This window comes from Fopius arisanus, unplaced genomic scaffold (genome assembly GCF_000806365.1).
Source record: "Fopius arisanus strain USDA-PBARC FA_bdor unplaced genomic scaffold, ASM80636v1 scaffold00059, whole genome shotgun sequence".
Classification (NCBI taxonomy): Eukaryota; Metazoa; Arthropoda; class Insecta; order Hymenoptera; family Braconidae; genus Fopius; species Fopius arisanus.
The window spans coordinates 620,320-640,377 of NW_011887798.1; the positions used below are offsets into that span (position 1 = coordinate 620,320).

Sequence of the window (20,058 nt, forward strand, 5' to 3'; positions counted from 1 at the left end):
ATTGAGTTACGTTCATTGAGAATTTCAGACCCTCGGACACGTGTAAAAAACCCCCAGGATCACTGTCATTCGATAATTCCGCCGGATCCACTGGTAATTTCCCTCATAATCACCAATTTATCGAAAATTAATCGGTTGATCGTTTGATTTGAGATCGATGATTTCCTGGGGATAATGAAAAGTCTTGCATCATTCCAGGGTAATTACGGGTTAGGATCATGCCTACTGTCGGCGTCAAACGTGACTCGCTGTTCAAAGCCCTGGGAAAAACATATTGTAAGTGAATTTTCCGTTTTCTTTAAAAAAATACGACAGCCTCTTCAAATTCACTCGTTTTCACCGAGTTTTTCATTCATATCTCCAGAGCAGACGATGCAGTTTTTATAAGTCAGATCTCATTTTGAAGCCAGTGAAAATATCTCAAGAAGGAGAAAATCTGGTTGAATTTCAGTCAGACGTTTTGGAGTTATCGATGATGGAAACCGCGGCTTTTGTTTTTCTCTAATTTATTCTGCAAATTTGAAGGTTTTTGTTGATCAATGGAATTTATTTCAGCTGATGAAGAGTTCCAGACATTGTGTTTCGCCTTCGGGCTCGAGCTGGACGAAGTGGTAATGTGTGAAATAATTATTTTAAATCAATCCCTCAAAAAGCACAATGCAGTCAATTCAAACGTATGGAGTTTTTCCTAAATATCTCAAAATCCAGAGTAGATCCCGAAAAACACCAGGAGAATTTCCCGTAGGCCTTAAAATTCTCTTCAAAAAACGCCCCGAGACTTTTCTCCTAAACCCAACGGATCCGGAAATATTAACGAAGAACTGCACAATATTTCAGACAACAGAGAAGCAGATGATTTCTAAGGAGCAGGGGGCAGAGCAAAGTGTTGGAGCTTCTGAAGAAATCATCTACAGGATCGACATTCCTGCGAACAGATACGACCTTCTGTGTTTGGAGGGCATCGTCACCGGGTTACTAATATTCCTCGAAAAGTAATCGATTATCAATCAATCATTAATGCCCCAAAAAATCCAAATCTATCAGAATTCTTTCAGAATTCCAGCTCCTCGATACAAGAAAATTCATCTAAAGCCCAACGACAGACAAACAATCAGGGTCACCGAAACAGTAAGAAACAATTAACTCAATCAATCTAATCAACATAAATCTTAATTGAATGAATCTAAAATCGATTGAGTGAATTTAAGTCGAATAATTCATAAAAATATTCCCAGGGAATTAATTAAAATAAATTAAATTTTTTGGACATTTCAGTGCCAGCAAATCCGCCCTTTTATCGTCGGTGCGATCCTGCGGGGCGTGACCCTGACGAAAGAGTCCTACGATAGTTTCATCGATCTCCAGGACAAATTGCACCAGAACATCTGCAGGAAACGATCTCTCGTGTCCATTGGAACTCACGATTTGGATACGATAAAAGGCCCCTTTACCTACGATGCAAAACCCCCACAAGAAATTCGTTTCAAACCCTTGAATCAGGATAAGGAATACAATGGCCTCGAAATCATGGAACTCTACGCTGTGAGTTACCCCCAGATTATCAAAATCCTTCATTTTCCATCAATAATAATTTTTGTCTTTCCATTTACTATTTATTTATTGATCTCTACATGAAAAACTAAAGACTCTTGATTATTCAATTACCAATTGCTTATTTTTTACAGCATCATGCTCAGTTGAAGCAATATTTACCAATAATCAGAGATAGTGCAGTATTTCCAGTTGTTTATGACAGCAAAGGAACAATTTTGTCATTACCACCGATAATAAATTCTGATCATTCAAAAATAACGCTGAACACTAGAAATATTTTCATCGAGGCCACAACCACGGATTTAACAAAGGTATGAGCACATACCTTTCCAGACAGTAAATCAAATGCTTTTGATTAATAAAATTGAATTAAACCGTCGAAATGTCTTCAATTTTCTGCAATTACAGGCAGAAATTGTTCTAGACACTCTAGTATGTGCATTCAGTCAGTATTGCAAAGAAAAATTCACGGTGGAACCCATCGGAGTTCTTTGGAAGTCCAAGACAAGCTCTGGTGATGCTAGCTATCCGAAATTGAGCTACAGGGACGTTGAGATCAGTAGCAAAGAGGCTGTGAATTATGTCGGAATCGATCGTTCTCCAGAGGAAGTGGCACGATTGCTCTCGAAGATGGGATTGAAGACGACTGTCAAGGGGGAGGATCTCCTCAGTGTGGAAATTCCACCAACAAGACACGATGTGATTCATCCCTGTGATATTTACGAGGACATCGCGATCGCCTGGGGGTACAACAACATCGAGAGAACTATTCCACAGACATCGACCATTGGGAAAGAATTTCCACTGAATAAATTGTCAGATCATCTCAGGCTGGAGTTGGCTCAGGCTGGATTCACTGAGGCTCTCACGTTCTCTTTGTGCTCCAGGGAAGACGTCTCGGGGAAGTTAGGGTGGGGTTTTGATGAAATTCCTGCTGTCACGATATCAAACCCCAAGACTCTCGAGTTTCAAGTAAATTTTTCAATTTTTTGGTACAACAACGAAATTTATGGCATTTATTTAGGGAATATCTTGGAAATCAAAGGATTTAGAGAAAAATACTTGAGGGCTTTTTTGTAGCTCAAAAAAATTTTTATGGAAAAGATCTTATGACTTTTTTTGCTGCGCATAGTATTTATGGAGTTGAAGAGTAAATTGGCGAGAATTTTTATTTGAATTTTGCGAATGTCGCGGGGCAATGGGATTTTATGGGTTTTCTTTGGATATTGAACAGGTGGCGAGGACGTGTCTTCTCCCTGGACTCCTGAAGACAATCTCAGCCAACAAGAAGATGCCCCTGCCCTTGAAGCTCTTCGAGGTCTCCGACGTTGTCCTGAAAGACAAAAAATCTGAGTGCGGAGCTAGAAACGAGAGAAGATTGTGCGCAGTCTACTGCAACAAATCCGCTGGGTTTGAAATCATCCACGGGCTGCTAGACCGAGTCATGCAGCTCCTGGAGGTCCCCTGGAGCATCGACAAGAGTAAGGATGGGTATTACCTCGAGGCAGCCGAAGGTAAATATTTTTTTCTGCATTAAATCCCCAAAATTCACGAATGAATCCATAAATTCATATAAAATCACTATTCTCTTTTCTCCATTTAACGCAGATCCCACGTACTTTCCCCAGAGATGTGCGAAAATCATAGTTCATGGTCAGGAAATCGGAAAAATGGGAGTTCTACACCCGGAGGTCCTCCAGAAATTCGAGCTACACCTCCCCTGCTCATCACTTGAAATCAACATCGAGCGATTCTTGTAATTAAACATTTTCTAATTCCCAGGAGTCACTTGTATTTATTCCCCGGAGAAGATCCAATAAATGGTATTCTTTCCTCATCTTTTCACTCAGTATTTACGAAATTAATAACTTTTCCATCATTTCCTATGAATTTTTCCCAAATAAATTCCCGATTCCATAAATCTCCATAAAATTCCAAAAATCCATCCATTATTTAATTATTTTAATCAATTTTATCAATAATATTTATTATTAAATTATTTAGCGATCATTAAATTATTCAACTTCAAACTTTGCCGCGTCCCCATGAAAACCGGCCCGCGCCCCCAACCCCTTCCGTAATTACGAAATTAATAACTTTTTCGCTCATTTCTCATTAATTTATCTCAAATGAATTGCAAATATCCATCCGCATTTAATTAGCAATTAATTTTTTATCCGTCAAATTAATTTCGTTCACAAACTGCAATTAATGATTAATTAATAATAACAGTAATAATAATTATTCAATTATTTACAATTTAATAAATGATTTTCGTGAATTAAAATAATCAAATCAATTGAATGAATTTAATTTTACAGCGATATAATAATACATATAAAAAATTTCAATTTCAAATTTAGCCGCGTACCCATGAAAACCAACCCGCGCTCCCCCTCACGCTATTTCCATCGCGTCGCCTATCGCGATCCGCGAAAATCCCTCCCCCCCTCCCCGCAAATTACTAGGAAACGTAGTCGTTGCTCATGGTTCGGCCACAGTCGGCCATAGTAGACATGGCGGATGTTAGCTTACGTGAATGACGGGTGAAGAAGTGAAAAAAGAAAAGAGAAAAAAAAAACCGTAAAATCCCCCGAATAAACTGGCAAAAGCCCCGCGTTAAATCCACCACCAACAGCCTCACCGAGTACCCCATCACTCGTTCCTAAAAAAATAACACCAGGTCGAGGTATAAAGAAGTAATAACTACCCCAAAGTGAAAAGTGTGTGTTGGTGGCCACGGGGTACGATTGAAAGAGAGGAAGAGAAGAAAAAAAATTTGTGTCATATGATTAATCCGGTAGGTAAAAATGCAGAATGTAGCACAAGGAACAACCTCGGATAGCCAGAAGCACGACAAAGCTTGTGCTCAGGAAGTATCTACACCACAGTCTTCAATCTCAACACCGACAAAGTCGGAGACCGAGACCTTCTCCGAGCACCAGCCACGATTTATGACAGACTCGTCGGAAAGTGAGGAGGACAGTATTTCCGAGGTAAATTGGCTCCACCATTTTCCCTCCGGATTTATCCCTCTTGCGATCTCTCTTGAACGCCAGAATGTGGGATTTTTTGGCTTTTCAAGGGTCGCGGAGGGGAGGTGGACAGGGGAGTTCGAGGGGAGGGGTCTGTGAATTTTTTTTTCTCTTTTACGTCCATTTCCATTGCGCACGAGGGGCGGCCTCTCCGCATCGCAGTAGTCGGGGCCTCAACACTCGATGCAATTTCATTTTTTTGAGCTTTTTCGGTTTGAGGGATTACGAGGAATTTTTGCGGACCTAAAGGCCGGAGAATGCCAGTTTTTTTTCCTCTGTTTTGTGTGTTTTTACCTCAGGACTGCACCCTGACATGATCGGATAATCAGAGTTTTGGCCAATCGAGACCGATCACGTCGTGCATCAATTAATCGTCACGTTGGGAATGGGTAATGAGTTGTTAATGTTGTGGAGTTTTTTTTATTTGAAATAATGGAGTTGTCGTGAAAGTACGGGGTTTTTCGGGGTGGGTGTAAGGAGCTTTTTTGGAGAGAATTTAATGGGCTGCAAAAAAGTTGTCTTGATGTTTTTTTATAGATCCAGTAGTTCACTAGATAATCACGGATTAATGTGAAGTTTTTTTCTTTTAGGAGTTTGGAGAGTCTTTCGGAAATGCCTCGGTATCTCGAGAACTATTGGGTCTAGGGGTAAATGTTGTATGACCTTTTTTGTGGGGAATTATCTCGTCGCGGAGAAGTTCTTATGACATTTCTTTGTGGGACTGTTATTTATCGAGATATCGGTGATTGTGTGGTGGGAATCTGTTGGATGGGGTTTTTCCGGAATTTTTAATTTGAAATTTCCTCTCTCACTCCTCTGAATTCCAATCCTCTTGAGTATCCGCAACGTCGCGTCAGGTTGCCCTGAGTTATGTTCTCTTGTGCCTGTTTTCTGTGCCTTTGATCCGAGAGGCCTACGACCTAGCCTCTTCTCCCACTATTACCCAAGGGGGAACTCTTTACTCCCAACAACTGGGGATACAACATTTGTAAATAAAAACTACAGCATGAGTAGCAGTGTTTCGTACTCAATCTCCACTTTCATTATCAAAATAATGAGAGGATGTTGGAGGGAGTGGGGATGACTTCTTTTTATTTTTATCGATGCAATAATTAATTCAACTGCATTTTTTCACTATCTCGTGCCAATGGGTATTTGTGTTTGATTACATAACATAACAGGAAACCGAGGAGAGATTGTCAGGTGTAAAGGAGAGAGATGTCAAATTCTCGGTGAAATCACTCGGTTTTCGTTTGAATTCAACGGGAATTTTATCATTCTGTCGATCGTTGGATTCTCTCTGTTGTTCGTTGGTTTGTGAAGAGCATTTTTAAGACCTCTCTCGTGGGAAATATTATACTCTGGATAAATATTTTTTATTACCCTCTCAGCTGACTCGAGATATTTGCTAAACAATGGATTTATCTGCAATGAGTGGGTTTTCGGGGAAATGATGTGTGAGATTTTTTCCGGGAAATTTTATTGACTGTAAACAATTTCTATGCTAATTGTCTCTGAATCTAATATTTTTTCCTCTATTTTTCAATTTGCACAGATTTATTCATAGTTTTCGCGTAAATGTCTATTAATCTCGACAATTATTGATTCTAGGAGAAAATTGGAGGAGGTGTTTTTAGTCGGAAATTTGATGGGCTCCAAAAAAGGTTCTCAAGATTTTCACGTGAAATCGATTCTTCTCTCAGTAAATCGGTAATTAACAGAACTGTTGATTTTATTTTACTTTCCCACGTTTCAACTGCACAATCTCCATGAATCCATCACTGCCATCACCCACATCCCCTATTAATAACAATCAGACTCGTAAAAAAAAATAGACAATTTCAGAATTCGAATAGAAATGAAATCATCTGAATTGTCAGCGAACGTCCAAAAATTACCGACATTCTCCCAATTACGCAATTAGCAAAATATGAAAGGAGCACTAACAAACCGTGAGATCCCCTCCAATCCCCTCCCAATCCCCATCCCCAACTGATTCATTCTATTAATTAATCATTTGTCGAGTCATTACCCCAAAGTCCATCCCAACTACTCCCAACAAATTAAATTAATAATGAAATTTAAAGACATCCAATAATTCTTTCACCTAATAGTTCTACACTAATACTCAATTAACACAATATTAACTAAATAATAAATAAATGAACAGTTCCCCTGAATTCCATTGAAAAAATCCCCAAAACGTTATAATTAATACAAAATATTTAAAAACCCGAAGCACTTGATAATTCAATATCACCAGTTCCTTCTCAATAATTAATTAAACAAATATATAAATAAATAAATAGATGATTGGATGAATACAAGAGGAACCCTTGAATTGTACGTTAATAAAAATTGACGGTTTTGTGTTAATTCGGTTGATATTATAATTACGTGGATTAATTTAATGAAAAATTATGGAAAAAAAAGTAATGGCCCCCTTCCCTCTGAATCCTTTGTTCCCCCGACCCTGGAACCCCTCAGGGCCGTAACAACTAAAGGGCCTCTCTCTCTCCCGAGCAAGTGTCAGTGCGATTCACCTCAGTGGAATGGCTGCACATTGTTCAACTCTCATTCCTCAATTTTTATAATACATTAGACCGTTTTGCCCGATGGTAGCCAGAGCCCGAGCCGACACGAGAGTCACCCGAGGCTCTCAAACCCATTCTGTGCAACAATGACGTATTGAGCTCCCACCATAAACTTTCACTCGTGTCTTCCCTGAGTTGAAAAAAAAAATCCCTCATCCAGAGGCTGAAGAATCCTGAAGAGAGAAAAAAAAATGGCAATTTAAATCAGTGAGCAGTGAACAGTGAGAGTTGATCGTGCAATTTGGATTTATTTCTTTCTTGCCTTTTTTTTTCAACTCGTCTTTTTTTTTTCAAGAGAGGTTGGACTGAGTGCCACGGAGTCGTTCGATGCCCCCTTCGTGTCCTTGTTCCAGAATGTTAAAAACCACCTCTCGATTATAATTATTTGTTGGGCAAAAAGGTGGTGCTGGGGCCCTTGGGAGGGATTATTTGGTGATGTCGGGGTTCAGTGATTTTTTATTTTTCTTCGGGAATTTCGGGCTCATGTAAACTCACCTAGAACTTGAGTCGCTCCGCATTTTTACGTGATGAATGGCCTCTCTCTCCTCGCCAACGATCATAACCTCTATTGAGATAATTCTGATGGAGTAGTTGAGAAGTTGGGGTTTAAAACAGTCAAATGGTTGGGATTTCCCATTTATTTTTCATCATTCGAGTGTCGAGGAGAGAATTTGAGTTTTTTAACAGCTGAGAACAACGTTGTAAGACAATTGTCTTCTAGAACTGCTGCAAGGGCAGATACCGAAATTTTCGATAGAACCTTTTTTCAAGAGTGAAACGAGCTCCACAAAAAAGGTTCTCGCAATTTTCCGCTATCTCTCTTAGATTCCTAGATATTTCGCAAAATATTAATTACCTCGACCTGTTCTCCATCTCGTTTCAACTGACAACCAATTAATCAATTACTCCTCAAATCAATTCAAGAAAATCAATTACTCCTCAAATTCTCCTCCTCAACATCAAAATCAACAAATCAATCCGTTAATTAGACTTTACAAACTGTGAATTCCCTGCAGCCGGAATTTTTTCGTGCTGCCATTGAACAAGCTGCACTGGAAGAGGATCATCAACTGGAGTCATCAAAATTTCTGCTGACACCTGAGGATCCGGAGAGATCTGTCGATCCGGAGACACAGGCGAGACTCGAGGCATTGCTCGAGGCAGCTGGCATTGGAAAATTATCCTCTGGAGATGGAAAACATCTCGCTGATCACGAGGTACTCAGACGTTTAACGTCCAGTGTTTCTTGTGCACTTGATGAGGCTGCTGCTGCTTTGACACGTATGCGTAGTGATAATCCGAGAAGTCAGAACGAAAAAAGATCGCTCGTCGAGGCTTGTACGGACGGTGACGTTGGTACTGTCAGAAAATTATTGACAGAGGGTAGGAGTGTCCACGAGACCACCGAGGAGGGTGAGAGTCTTCTGTCATTGGCCTGCTCTGCTGGCTACTACGAGCTTGCACAGGTGATTATTCTCCCAATTTTTAAATTCAATGAAATTTCAATTAAAAGACAAATTGTGAATCTATTTAAATTTCGCGTTTCCACGATATCTTTCAGGTACTCCTCGCCATGAACGCCAACGTGGAAGATCGTGGAATAAAGGGTGACTGCACACCCCTGATGGAGGCAGCATCAGCAGGTCACGTTGACATTGTCTCACTCCTGATAGCCCACGGTGCAGACGTCAATGCCCAATCAACATCTGGAAATACACCCCTGATGTACGGCTGCGCTGGTGGTCACGAGGACGTTGTCAAGGTACTTCTCGAGGCAGGTGCCAACGTTGAAGATCACAATGAGAATGGTCACACACCCTTGATGGAGGCAGCAAGTGCAGGACATGTGCCAGTCGCTAAAATACTTCTGGTGCATGGGGCAGGTATAAATACACACTCGAATGAATTCAAGGAGTCAGCCCTGACACTTGCCTGCTACAAGGGACACCTCGATATGGTGAGATTTTTACTGGAGGCTGGTGCTGATCAGGAGCACAAAACCGATGAGATGCACACAGCACTTATGGAGGCATCGATGGATGGACACGTGGAAGTGGCACGGTTACTACTCGACTCTGGCGCCCAGGTCAATATGCCAACGGACAGCTTTGAATCACCACTTACACTGGCAGCATGCGGTGGACACGTTGATCTTGCAATGCTGCTGATTGAGAGGGGTGCCAACATCGAGGAAGTAAATGACGAGGGTTACACACCACTCATGGAGGCAGCGCGTGAGGGACACGAGGAAATGGTCGCACTATTGCTCAGTCAGGGTGCTAACATCAATGCCCAGACTGAGGAGACACAGGAAACAGCACTGACACTTGCCTGCTGCGGTGGTTTTCTCGAAGTAGCTGATTTTCTCATAAAAGCTGGTGCTGATATCGAGCTTGGAGCATCAACACCACTGATGGAGGCTGCACAGGAGGGACATCTCGATCTTGTCAGGTATCTCCTTGAGTTTGGTGCTGATGTACACGCCCAGACGCAGACTGGTGACACTGCATTGACTTATGCATGTGAAAATGGCCACACCGATGTTGCTGATTTCTTACTGCAATTTGGAGCTGATCTTGAGCATGAGTCTGAGGGTGGTAGAACACCACTTATGAAGGCCTGTCGGGCTGGACACCTCTGCACTGTTCAATTTTTAATCTCAAAATTAGCCCGTTTAAATCGTAATACAACGAACAATGATCATACACCACTGTCACTTGCTTGTGCTGGTGGTCATGTGGCTGTTGTTGAATTGTTGTTGGCACAGTCTGCTGATCCATTCCACAAGCTCAAGGACAATTCAACGATGCTCATTGAGGCTGCCAAGGGTGGGCACACCAATGTTGTTCAACTGCTGCTGGATTATCCACACAGTATCATGCTTAATGCAGCACCACATGGTATACCACATGGTGTTGCTTATGCATTGGCTATGAGACAGGAGAAGAGCAGTGGTACTGTGCAGCAGAGTGGTGATGAGGTGCAGGTTAAGGGCAATGGTAAGAGTCTTCTGAGGAAAAATCATCGGGGTCCTGCTGTTGCTGATGTTGCATTGACATCAGCTGAGGCACAACAGGTCAGAACACAGCCAGTAGGTGAGGCTGGAGTTGCTGCTGGTGCTGTTGATGATACCAATATATTGGATAAGGGGAGTGGTGGATTTGGAGGACTCACTGAGCCCAATATCACACTCAGTCCAGGACAGGCTGCTGGTACCAGTGGTGATGGCAGAAAGAGTGCAAGGCACGAGCAGATCATGCACAAACAGCAGATTCTTGAGGAGCTACAGGTAGATTTAATTATTTATCTTATTTTATTTTGCATTGAGTTATATTTACTCTGCTGATATCTTCCTCGCACAGAAAAATTCCTGTGATGAATATTTTTTTGAAGTTTTTTCTTTGGTTTTCTGTGTGGGGAGTGCAAGAATTGAGCTTGAATACTAAATTAATGTGGAAGAACTTCAAAAACGTGGCATTTCAGAGGGTAGAGCGTCAGCTCCAGTACAAGGGAGCTGGACACCTATTTCTCGGTACTCCAAATATTGATGAACAGAAACGACAAGTCTCAGCTGGTGATGGAGCTGACTCCACCGATGCTATACTGCCAGGAATGATGAATATCGACTTGCCAGCTCAACCAACCACTGCGCCCTGTGGTGAGTACCAAAATAATCATCACAGTTACTACCCAGCACTGCCCATTCCCTCAGTAGCGAAGTGATTAATTATCTTGAATTTGAATTAATCGAGTATCTCAATAACTGGGGAGTCAATCAAAAAACGTAAGAGGACTTTTCTTCCGATCATTCGTTTCTCTGAAAAAAATTTCTTTCTCGTTTTTCCCTGAATCCCTCAATTGTCTGGATAATTCCACATTTACTGATGAATTAAAAGCAAAACACCGGAATTGCTTGTCAATTTTATTTTTATTCGTTTTTTTAAAATTAATTTATAGAGATGATGTGAATTTATTTCCCTGTAACTCCAATAATTCCTCGATAGTCGAATAAAACCACTTCACTGCTGTTAAACCCCCAAAAATCCTTAATTAGTAATTAGTGATTGAGTGTCGCATGTGCAGCATTATCTCTCCGTAACACCTCGGTCTTTAATTCCCGTAACAATACAAGTGATTATCCTCCTTACCCCTGATGAGACCGAGTAATGGCACAATCGTTCGAATGGTATTGGTGTTTCGTTAGGACTAGTCTGCGGTACATCAGAATTATCAGATGACGAAGATCCAGACGCACTGGCCTTGTGTCAAGCGATAAACCGAGGCATTAATATTGGCAAGACACTAATGTTGAGTGAGAAGGGGAGGGCAGCAATGAGATTACTACCCCAATCACCAAACGATACAGTACCATCAACATCAGCTGTTACAACACCAACAGTTTTACCACTAGCTGCCCATCCACCACCGACATTTAATTTTCCAAGCAATGCACTCAGCCAATTACCAGTCACCCAGTCGCATCAAACAATAACAACAATAAGTGATGTTAGCCAGAATACAGCAATAAGTGATCGTCCAAAGGCTAAACCAGTGTCCAAGAAGGAGGGAAAGAATTATCGTAAATCAGCTATTGCTTATGGAAGATTTTTACAACGTGCTGCTGTACTTGAAGCTGCACAACAGGAGAAACAACAGGCGAGCACTATATTTGGTCTGCAGCAGCAGTATGAGGACAAACAGCGACAGCACACCTTTCAAGTTAGACAGGTACATCAGTTACAGCAGTTGAATCAACAGTTACAGCTTCAGCTCGATCAGGTGCAGGTTCGTCGATTGTTTTAATTGAGAGACAAACGTTAACATGAGTTGGTTGGATTTGTTTTATTTCATTTTTTATGGTGGGAGGGTTGATTTATTCAGGGGGGGTACGATACAAGGAAGGGTTGAAGGTTTTTTTTTGAAAATTGGAAATTTTCTCGGGAACAAGGGGTTCTAGAGGAAAACACCAGATAGATTATTTGGAGATTATTTCAATTTCGACAAAAAAGATTTTCTGGTATTTCACTCTAAAATCAATCGTTAACGAGATTATTTAGTATTTAACAATTTGGAATCGTCAACTTGTTCGAGATGATTTTTTTTTCTTTTGCTAATTGGGTTGTTATTTTGGTAACGAGGAGCTTTGGAGAAAAATGGTATTAACATTTTTTGTAGAGTATTGAATAGTCTACAAAATATTTATCATGGTATTTTCTTCTAAAATTAGTCGTTATCGAGATAATTGCCCAATTATACAAGCAAAATATTAATAAATCGAGGTAATCTTCCTGAATACATCCAACACTCCTGTCAAATCCAATAATCATTCGTTCTGTTCTGTTCTGTTGGAATTAATCATTGAATTAACTTGATGTGATAACGGAAGTACCAAATCGACCTAAGAAAGCCTGAGGAAGTAGCCAGATACCTCATCCAAAAGGGATTAAACCACAATGCTAATCTCTGAATGCAGGTACAACAGCAAGAACAACAGCAACCACAACAGCAAGGTGGAGTGGTGGGCAGTGGAGATGTTATGACGCCAAGCCAACTTGTTGCACACCTCCACCCCACACAGACCCACCAAGATAATCAGCAAGATCAGGTATTAATTGAAAAACAAAAAAAACAAAAAAAAACAAAGCAAATCCAAAAATACTGAGAGAAGATTTTCACCTGTAGAAGAGAATTTCTTGTATTTATCTAGAATTTAGGCGAGAATTATTGTTGGATTAATTTGTTATTCGGTGGAATACTTGAGGCTGAATTTGTACCTGATGTTGTTGCATTTTCCAATGTATAGCAAACCAGCCAGCTTAATATACCGGATATGGAGAGTGATTTAACGAGATTGCACAGAGACAGTGCTTGTCCATTCTTTGCTGCTGCACAGAAAGCTAAGGCACTAGCTGCCGATGGCAAAGTACTCCAATTAGATGATGGAATGCAGATACCTATCGACGAGGTCGCTGAAATTATCGAATCCATTACCTTCGACGATGTGCCTAACGGTAATTATCACGCGAATTATGTTGAGAGATTTTTGTTGGTTGGGGGTTGAGGGAATTTTGGAGGTGTCGCATGATTTCACTTCATACTTTTTTTTTCGGGGACTCATGGATTTGGTACTGGGGTTTCTATTTCAGCGGGAAATGAGGAACCCGATAAAGGGGAGTTGAAGAAAATGGATGTCAGGGGATTGGACAGGGATCAGAGGAGGGAACTTGCCGAGGAGTTGCTCTCTGCTGATCAGACGACCATCCGCAAGATGTTTGAGCAGGTATTTTTATTTTTCAATCATATTTAATTGTATTCAATCGTTTCCCCTCGTGACATTATTTCCAAGAGATTAAAAATAACTCATGGAATTAATCCCAAACCTTCTAGGAGGCAAGTGAGAAAGCAAAACGGGAGGCAGAACGCCTGGATCCAATAACGTTGGAGGCATTCCAGCGTGGATATTCGTTTGCCCGTCGTCAACGAAAATTGGATAGCGAACCATACGAGCCGCAGCCACCAACGCGTCACGTCTTGCCAGCCACCTTGGATCGTCTCACCCAGCAACAGCAGCAACAACAGCAGCAGCAGCAACAACAACAACAGCAGCAGCACCAACAACAACAACAACAACCGCAGCAGCAGCAGCAGCAACAACAACAGCAGCAGCAGCCACAGCCACAGCAGGTGCAGGTGCAGCAACCACAGCAGGTGCAGGTGCAGCAACCACAACCTCAACTACAGCAGCAACCACAGCAGCAACCCCAACAGCAGCAGCAACCGCAGCAGCAACAGCAGCAATCGAATGGCTTTGCTCAGCCTTCTAGCTCAACCTGCAACGCAACGACAACGACAAACGTCAATGCAGGCACCAACACTCCAACAACCCAAGTGCAGGTAGCAACCCAGACCCAGGGCCTTGCAACACCAGTCACCAGTGATAAAAAACAGGTTTACACACCCAGTGCTGCAACGAAGGGTAAAAAAGCGAGATATCCATTGGCATCACCTCAGCCATGTCCGCAACCAGCGACGACTGGAGTTTTTGGAGTATCACCCCAGGAATACATCAATGCCAGCAATGTTAATCCAGTGGGGCAGTACACCAGTGGTACTGTATCCACAACAACAACAACACCATCGACTTATACCCCAGTGACACCCAGCACACAATTCTCAGTGATGGACGTGGACTCTGAAACTGACAGCAATCACGATACAGCCTTGACACTGGCCTGCGCTGGTGGTCACGAGGAGCTCGTTGAGCTTCTATTGTCACGTGGTGCTGATATTGAACACCGAGACAAGAAGGGATTTACACCGCTGATTCTTGCAGCCACTGCTGGCCACCAGAAAGTCGTTGAGATATTACTAAATCATGGAGCTGATATTGAGGCGCAATCTGAACGTACCAAGGATACACCTCTGTCTCTGGCATGCAGTGGAGGTCGTTTTGAAGTTGTTGAACTACTGCTGACACGCGGCGCCAACAAGGAGCACAGAAATGTCTCTGATTATACACCCCTCTCCCTCGCAGCATCAGGGGGTTACGTAAATATTATAAAATTACTTCTCAGTCATGGGGCTGAAATAAATTCACGAACAGGATCTAAACTTGGAATCTCTCCTCTCATGCTTGCTGCTATGAATGGTCACACTGCTGCTGTTAAATTACTCCTGGATATGGGTAGTGACATAAATGCCCAGATTGAGACTAATAGAAATACAGCACTGACACTTGCCTGTTTCCAGGGTAGACACGAGGTTGTCAGTCTTCTTCTTGATAGAAAAGCTAATGTTGAGCATCGAGCCAAAACTGGTTTGACACCACTGATGGAGGCTGCCAGTGGTGGTTACGTTGAGGTTGGCAGAGTTTTGCTGACAAAAGGCGCTGATGTCAATGCAACACCAGTTCCATCGTCTCGCGACACTGCCCTAACGATTGCAGCTGACAAGGGACACTGCAGATTCGTCGAGCTACTGCTCACTCGTGGTACACAGGTGGAGGTTAAGAACAAAAAGGGCAACAGTCCACTGTGGCTGGCTGCCAATGGTGGACACCTCAATGTCGTTGATCTGCTCTATCATGCTGGAGCTGACATCGATTCCCAGGACAATCGCAAAGTCTCCTGCCTCATGGCTGCCTTCAGAAAGGGTCACATCAAGGTTGTTAAGTGGATGGTCAATCATGTCACTCAATTTCCAAGTGATCAGGAGATGACGAGGTACATTGCAACTGTCAATGATAAAGAGCTGCTGGTGAAATGTCAGGATTGCGTTAAAGTAATAAGAGCTGCTAAAGAGACACAGGCAGCAAAAGCCAACAAGAATGCCTCAATTTTACTTGAGGAACTCGATATGGAGAAGACAAGGGAGGAGTCGAAGAAAGCAGCTGCTGCTAGGAGACGCGAGAGAAAGAAGAAGAAGAAACTTGAGAAGAAGGAGGAGAAGAGGAAGTTGCACGAGGAGAACAAGAAGAATGAGACAATCTACGAGGATAAAGAGGATGTGAAGAAGAGTGAGGACGAAGAGGAGAGGGGAAATGAGAGTGACAATGAGGGAGGTGCTGATAGCTGCGAGAGAATGGATAATGTACCATCACCATCTCCAGTTAACAGGAGTCCTGATGATCCTGACAAGGAGGAGGGAGACAGTGGCATCGATGCTAATAGTCAGGGTAGCTGCAGTAGCAATGATGTCAAAGCGAGAGAGAGGAAAAAAGAGAAAAAGAAGAAGAAGAATTGCAGTCCAACGAATAATGAGAAGGATTCGTCACCCATCAGGGGTAGCAATGTCTTCACCTCGAGTATGGGACAGAGTGTCATGAAGAATCAGGAGAAGAGAACACCTGTTACTAGCAGTGGGCCATCATCATCTGGAATTAATCTACGATCGACTGCTTCAGCATCTGGAGGTGAGAGAAAGATCAAGGGACAGGTGTTTGAGTCATCCAGGCATCCCGCCGAGAGAGAGGATTTCGAAGCAACTGGAAATGAGAATTACGTTCCTGGCAAAGGTAAAAAGAGTAATGGACAGTACGAGGAGGTGTTTAATGCATCGGTTAAGGGAAATAGCTCGACGAGTCCAAAGGGAACGAAGAGAGAGGAGGGATGGAAGGAGGTTGTGAGAAAAGGTCAGTCCGATGACTCGAGTAGATTCATGAATTCACCATTTAGATCGAAAAAAGTGTCTGTACCACCAAATGCTATCAGCAGGGTAATTGGTAGAGGTGGTAGCAATATCAATGCCATTCGTGGTGCCACTGGTGCACACATCGAGGTGGAAAAGCAGAGTAAGTGTCAGGGTGAGAGAATAATAACGATCAAGGGCTCAACGGATGCCACCAAGCAGGCACACACTCTCATCGCTGCTTTGATAAAGGATCCCGATGTCGATATACTCCAGATGCTCCCAAAGAGCAAATTAACAGTCATAACATCATCAACTTGGGACAAATCAATGGTACCAGCAGCTGCTGCTATGAAACCCAAAATGGGACCCATTACAAAACCACCAACACCTCTGCCCGGTGCAACTGGCATTCATCCAAGCAAATCGTACACATCACCTGGTATATCAGTACCCCAATTGGTACCTCTACGCTCCACATCGTCGATTAAACTAGCTGGTGCCTTTACAACACCCCTGTCAAGAGCAACAGCTCCACGATTGATAGCAGCATCTGATAAACGTCAAGTAACAACATCCACCAATACTCGTACAACGATGTCATACACATCAGCTATAATGACATCGGGTCGTGCTACTAAAGTCGTAACAACAAGTACAGGCCAGACATTTGCTGCTAAATTATCAGACATCACTGCCTCACCAATGCCAGCTCTAACAACATACACAACGGGCTCAAAGCAGAAAGTTATAAACACTATAACTGTGATGTCCTCGTCATCAACAACACCGATGACATCTCCACAGCAAATAATTACATCACCCAAGCACTGCCGAACACTGCCGAATTTATCAGCCCCGACAATGCAGCATTATCAGAATACCAAGACTTCTTACTCAACGAGTTCAACTGTTATTCCATCATCAACAGCGTCCAATGGTTCTGATGGTGGTTTACAAGGTAATATACGTGTCACACCATCACCACCAGCCCCACAAGTATCGGGTAATTCCCAGATTATTCAGAATCAGAGCCAGTGCCAGAATCAGTCGCAAACGCAGCAACAGGGTCAGCCACAGTCGCAGACACAGAGCCACCAGCAGATGAGAAGTACAACACCAGTACCACAGGCACACGAACAATCACCACAGCCACAGCAAGGCTCTATTCCACCGACAACACCATTAGAGTACTCTCTGTTCAATGACACCTTCTCCAAGGTGACGCAGCAGTCGATGTGGGGTCGTGAGAATGAGTCACACCAGAAGGGAATGAATTTTGCAACAGTTGCTGGTGGTGGCTCATCAGCAACATCAACAGCACCACCAAATAAATTCATCGACAGTGCACCACCCCAGGCTGATGCATCAAAAGCACCAGGATACAGAGGTACAGCAATGTGCTCACCAGTATCCAGCAAATCATCGAGCACAACGATGACACAGGGTGTTACACCAGGAATGAATCCTGGTATTCAGCCACAGTTTCAGTCAACGATCAATTACAATATCGAGCCAATACCCAATAAATCGACTGGTCTAGCTGTTACCAGGCCTCTTATCAATCAGCAGAGTATCGAGATGTCTGTGTCTGGTATGAACTTCAACAGGTATCCCGAGATGTCGAGGAGCCAGAGGGAGATGCCACCGCAGTCACAGAGTGCTCCACCAGTTCAAGAGAGACAGGATAATCAGCATATTATACCATCGAGCTCGCAGGCTAACATGGAGATGTTTAAGAGTAACAATGGTGGCTTTGACTCCACTATGAATAACTCGAGACTACTCAAGATGGTGCCGAATGAGGGCCAGCATCTTCTTCCCTTTCATCCTCACATGAGTTTTCCACCGTCGAGCCAATCGAGTGTTAACACAACTGTCAGCATGTCGAGGCTCAATCCGAGGGCACCCGATTTCTCGAGTTCACTTCATGTTAATAATAAACACCAGGTGATGTTCAATGCCAGTGGAATTCATCCGAATATGTTTGCTGTACCACCACCACCCTCTGCTATGCAGAATAATCATGCGATGCTCGCTAATTTTCCTATTGGTAAGTATCCAGGTAGGGGTGCACCTGCTGGTGGTATGGGAAACAGCACTAATGGGCACAGGTGGTTTGGACCACATGGGGGACCCAATTATCCACATCAAGAGCCTATGATGCCACAGATTAGTTTTCCTAATCATCTGGGAAATATTGGCAATATGGAGCTCATTCAGGGTCTTGAGAATGGAGGATCACCTGCTATGTCACCTTCGTCACCTGCACAGGCTGCCCAGGAGATGAGTCAGATGAAGATTGAGGATAGAAAGGTGCCAAGGCCCATTGGCACTGAGAGAGCCTGGAAGAATTATAATGCTGGGATGGGACCTGGTGGCGATGCCGAGGGGATGAATTGGATGCTCAATAGTGATAAGGGTGGCAATTGGTCCAATGTTGGTGTTGGCATGGAGAGACAGGTGTTCAGGGGCGCTGGGTATGGACGTGTTGGTAATATTGATGCTGAGCTCCATCAGATGATTGAGTCAACTTTTCAGGTAAATTTTGTCAGTATTTCATTTTAAATATCTCCGTAACCGGCAGGACTAGCTCGATTTTCGTAGAGACCTTTTTTGTAGATTATTCTATCGTGCACAAAAAATGTTCTGGGGAAATTTTTACTGCTCTGTTAGACTCGGAGATATTTAGTGAAAACTATTTTGAAGAGGTTTTAATTGATTTATTGATTTGACTGGAGGTAATTAATGAGGATTTGATCATTTTTGGTGTTAGGGTCACATGGAGAATCCCCAGGCATTCCCAAATGGTACAGCAGCTGCGGGATTATCCCTGATGCCAGGACTCACCCTAATGCCTGGACAATTTTCAACACCTCCAGCCCTTCAGGAGCTCCCACCACCAGCTGAGCCATCAAAAATGGAAGCACCCAACTGGGGAATGGATCCCAACAATCAAGATAAGCCGCACCCGGTAAAATACATTTATTAACTCTGTCTCCCCCCCCTAAAAAAAAAAACCGCAAAAACCCGAAAAAAAAATACACCAGTTAAGGAAAATTGTGAAACAAAAAGCTTTACTCATGTAATTTTTCTGTAGGGATGGAACAACAAATGGACCCATTAAATGTTAGAACATGCGAATAATTAATACAAATTAAGACAAAAAAAACCACCAACTGGGAGACGAAGATGATACCCCCTTGAAATAATGGAGACAGCAAGAGAAACTCGCAAAGAAAATTATAAAAAAAAAGGGAAAAAACTAGTAGTTGTAGTTGATGAAACTGGCATAAAACAAGAAGCGTTGGTTGTAGACAACACATTAATTACATTACTATATTCATTGACACCCAGACAAAAATCCAATATTACTTGTCATGATAGGTGATAAGAGAATGGTAAAACAAATCCTTACTACAATTTATTGCTATTATTATCTTCTAATATACTTATTCGATACCAATAAATAAATTGGAACAAAAATGGTAAAATATATTAACTGATTGAGGTGTGGAGTTGGATATTGTGACGGCGATTGGGGCTCAACGATTTAAGCCTTGGAATTTGTTGCTGTCCACGATCATAAAATTATTCAAGATAAACAATGAACACACGGGCGTGTTTGTTTTATTGGTCAAACGCAAAAACCAATTATTGTGCGAAAATAAATGAGAGATGATAAATAATATGAAATATACCGTAAAATGAAAAATGCAAATTTGTTGTTGTTTGTTTTATGTTTTCTG

At 42.4% G+C, this 20,058-nt stretch overlaps 2 protein-coding genes across 2 annotated transcripts; both read left to right on the top strand.

Moving 5' to 3' along the window:
• Position 1: 1 nt before the first annotated feature.
• beta-PheRS (phenylalanine--tRNA ligase beta subunit) lies at positions 2–3,399 on the top strand. Its single transcript, XM_011308336.1, has 10 exons — positions 2–93; positions 199–276; positions 556–611; positions 838–992; positions 1,056–1,128; positions 1,276–1,542; positions 1,686–1,865; positions 1,963–2,526; positions 2,789–3,068; positions 3,163–3,399. The coding sequence occupies exons 2-10, from the start codon at positions 219–221 to the stop codon at positions 3,312–3,314; spliced, it is 1,785 nt and encodes a 594-aa protein (XP_011306638.1). The 5' UTR covers positions 2–93; positions 199–218; the 3' UTR covers positions 3,315–3,399.
• A 653-nt stretch (positions 3,400–4,052) lies between these two features.
• mask (multiple ankyrin repeats single KH domain) lies at positions 4,053–20,030 on the top strand. The gene is made up of 12 exons (XM_011308340.1): positions 4,053–4,550; positions 6,201–6,299; positions 8,200–8,649; positions 8,745–10,472; positions 10,667–10,841; positions 11,388–11,968; positions 12,657–12,788; positions 12,987–13,194; positions 13,330–13,463; positions 13,571–18,850; positions 19,086–19,283; positions 19,410–20,030. The coding sequence occupies exons 1-12, from the start codon at positions 4,365–4,367 to the stop codon at positions 19,434–19,436; spliced, it is 9,198 nt and encodes a 3,065-aa protein (XP_011306642.1). The 5' UTR covers positions 4,053–4,364; the 3' UTR covers positions 19,437–20,030.
• The last annotated feature ends 28 nt before the right edge of the window (positions 20,031–20,058 follow it).

Coding starts and splice junctions, on each gene's coding strand:
- beta-PheRS (XM_011308336.1), top strand. CDS start 219: ATGCCTACTGTCGGCGTCAAACGTGACTCGCTGTTCAAAGCCCTGGGA. Junction 993..1,055: donor TTACTAATATTCCTCGAAAA/GTAATCGATTAT, acceptor GAATTCTTTCAG/AATTCCAGCTCCTCGATACA. Junction 1,543..1,685: donor AAATCATGGAACTCTACGCT/GTGAGTTACCCC, acceptor TATTTTTTACAG/CATCATGCTCAGTTGAAGCA.
- mask (XM_011308340.1), top strand. CDS start 4,365: ATGCAGAATGTAGCACAAGGAACAACCTCGGATAGCCAGAAGCACGAC. Junction 12,789..12,986: donor AAGATAATCAGCAAGATCAG/GTATTAATTGAA, acceptor TCCAATGTATAG/CAAACCAGCCAGCTTAATAT. Junction 19,284..19,409: donor ATCAAGATAAGCCGCACCCG/GTAAAATACATT, acceptor ATTTTTCTGTAG/GGATGGAACAACAAATGGAC.